The sequence below is a fragment of the Rhagoletis pomonella genome, unplaced genomic scaffold (genome assembly GCF_013731165.1).
Source record: "Rhagoletis pomonella isolate Grant_MI unplaced genomic scaffold, Rhpom_1.0 Rhpom_scaffold_00006, whole genome shotgun sequence".
Taxonomy (NCBI): Eukaryota; Metazoa; Arthropoda; class Insecta; order Diptera; family Tephritidae; genus Rhagoletis; species Rhagoletis pomonella.
The window spans coordinates 62,689,397-62,692,510 of NW_023458560.1; the positions used below are offsets into that span (position 1 = coordinate 62,689,397).

General features: G+C 39.3%; 1 protein-coding gene across 1 annotated transcript in view; it reads left to right on the forward strand.

Moving 5' to 3' along the window:
- The window catches only part of LOC118742027 (protein ALP1-like), an 86,268-nt gene extending 83,542 nt beyond the window's left edge, over positions 1-2,726 (forward strand). Inside the window, exon 3 of the mRNA XM_036473993.1 lies at positions 2,576-2,726. Within this exon, the coding sequence (XP_036329886.1) occupies positions 2,576-2,726 (151 nt within the window). The remainder of the gene's footprint in view (positions 1-2,575) is intronic.
- The last annotated feature ends 388 nt before the right edge of the window (positions 2,727-3,114 follow it).

A 3,114-nucleotide genomic window follows, 5' to 3' on the forward strand; every position in this document is an offset into this window, starting at 1 on the left:
TCTGAAATTTGTAGGGCGGAACTAGCGCTTTGACAGACTGTCCCTAAATTTTGCTGCAGGGTTCTTTTAGAAACATATCTGGAATGGCGCTAAGGCTGACGGTATGTGTGGGCGACGTCGGCGTTTTAGCTTCGCGCTCAGCCATTGCGGCAGGTGTTTGTTGTGCACACATGCGCTCATGTCGCCCATAACGTTTACCGATTTTCGCTATATATATTTATTAAAATCTGTATAAGTGATTTCAGGCAAACGTGGCGTAGGTGGTATATAAGTTTTTTTCAACGAAAGCACCACCCCACTTTTTGGTGAAAAGATTGCTTTGCTTGCCACGTGATGGATCGTTGAGTACTGCTGGCAAATTTTGGGCTGCTGAAAAGACGGACCACTCAGGTGGAGGTCAGTAGGCTTATGTATTTTTATCTGAAAAGGAAAATTTATATTAATTAGGCTATCTGCACACTTGTCGTCCAATCATAGTTGCGTTATCGTCTCGCCCTGAAATTTTGAGCCGAGCACATGCATTTCAAAGGAGATCTGCACACTTGTCGTTATCGGCTAGTTATCGGCAAATCGTAGAAGATGCAGAAACGGATAAGTACGGCACTGTCGTTTGCTAATCGTTGTGCACGCATTGTTTGTTTACATTTTATGGGGGAAAATTAGTGAAAAAGTTAATATTTGCATTAAAATTGTATAAAAATTAGTATTTTTTTGCATAAAATCTGTGGAAATTATTAAAAAGTGGATAATTGCATTAAAATTTAATAAATATGAGCGTTTTAACTATAAAATATGACGAAATTGTATTAAGTCTCTGTGTGCATACACAAAACACATTCCAGGAAAAGAAAAGAAGAGATATTACTGGAAAATTACGTCTAGAAATGTTGCAGCACAGTCTATATTTAAAAAATTGCAGGTTTTTGTAAATATTTCGCGAAAATATCAACCAAAAAAAACAGAAAATACCTGCTCCAAGTGAATTTTTAGACGCCAAATGAATTGAAATATCACGACCAAGTGTGCAGAAGTGTAATCGTCATGTAATCGTTGCTTCATGACGATAACTATGACTCAACTATGATTGGACGGCCAATGAGCAGAAAGCCTTAGAATTCTTATTAACTAAACTTTTACATCTTCTTACCTGTTTGCTTGCGTAAAACCTCGTGCATTAATGAACCTTCCAATGGTGAGAATGAATTCTTTTCATTGACATATGTGTATACCAAGGTTCGGACTCCTAAAAGTGTCCAGGAGAAATCACTAAAAAATCGGAGTAAAACCAACTTTTGTAGTAGTAGATTTTCATGCTTTATCCTCTTTTACGCATTCATGATAACATAAAATTGGATTTTATTCACAAGAGGATTTAGTAACAATATTTTACTTAAACCGAAAACAGCTCATTGAAATTTTGTTTCAGTTTGTACATGAAGTCAGAACAGCAAACCTGTTCATTTCATGTTGTATTGACTAACTTCATTAAAATCCTCCTCATCCGAACTTAGTTTTTAACTGACTTCCAAAAAAAGGAGAAGTTATCAGTTCGTCGGAAGATTTTTTTATTTTTATTTGTATTTTTTTTTAGTTTACCGCATAACTTTGGACCACGTCAGCCGATTTCGATAACTCTTTTCGCATCGGAAAGGTAGTGTCTCAGAGGTGGTCCCATACTAATAGATTAGATCCGATCATTGGATCATGAAATATATAGATATATCTATTTTTTTATATGAGAATTGAAGTCGGCTTTGTTTTTTGCTAAAAAAAAAGGGAATAAAGTGACTAGATTCACATACCTTTTTTCAACTGTTACTGGTCCCATTTCACAACGGAGTGGAGTCTGAGTACTGGTTTAAACGTTCACATATACATACGTTCCACATCGGAAAAAACAGCTGTTGGTTATACCATCGCACCATTTCGTCATTCATTGTTCAATCAGCTTGCTAGCATAAAATAATACTCACCCACAAAACAAAACCTAAGGAAAACCTCAGAGGCAAATGTGATATTTTATTGTAACATTGCACATGCCAGCTTCAATTCATAAATTGTGCTGCATCCGTGCTACCCTGCATGTGAGGCCGGATATCACATGCAGTGACACTAAAACTGTATCTTTTCTTGTCAGCAGGAAAGTTGCAGGGTGTCGAGAAGAACCAAACTACAATCGTCGAATAATATTTACACAGTTTCAACCAATCAATTTAATTATTATTTGATTAATATCAGTAAACTGAGTAGATTATTCATATTTATGATAATTTTCTGTTTTGGATTATAAATAAAACTTACCTCTGCCCGTGCATGCCTGCACCTTGGAATGTATGGCAATTGGGCGATCCACTTTTCATTTTTTGTGGGTCTCAAGTGGGCATTATACATAATCTACACGAGTCAGTTTATGCAGTATGAATGATAAACCCCATTTACACAAACCAACCTGTTCCTATGCATCTGCGAAATAGTTATGCCTTAACTTAATTAGCCAATGTCGATACACTCGCCACCCAACAACACATTTTAAGCATAAATCTCGAACCAACGTAAATTAACGACACAATTTCAGAGGGAACGATGTCGCAATTTGCCGCAATGAGGAAAAGGGCCGAACAGCGCGCCCATCGCTATCCGCAACCATGTCGCCTATGCGACGCAAATCATCCGATCAGGCTTTGCCCTTTGTAGCGTGCGAAGTCGCCAGAAGAAAGATTGCGTGAGGCCTTACTAGGACGCTACTGCGCTAATTGCCCCGCGATGAATCACGAATTAAAAGACTGCGTGAGCGAAGGCAGATGTAAACGATGTGGCGAAAAGCACCACTCGACACTACATTTCGAGGATGAACCCAGCACATCGAAAAAGTCATGGGCCCAACAGGTGGAGGAGGAAGAAGAAAATTCCGATGGTGTGATCTCGCTACTTTCGTCCGGTTCTGGAACGGAAACGCGGCCTTTCCGTCCAGATACCGAAGAAGGTGCACTTTCAGGCGATGTAGCGGAGACTCGGCCTCTCCGCGCATTCGCAGAAAGGGGATCGGAAACTAGGCCTTTCCGCCTGCGTAATCCCAAACGCAAGTCCTCTCGACGCACACAAAAGGAAGATAGA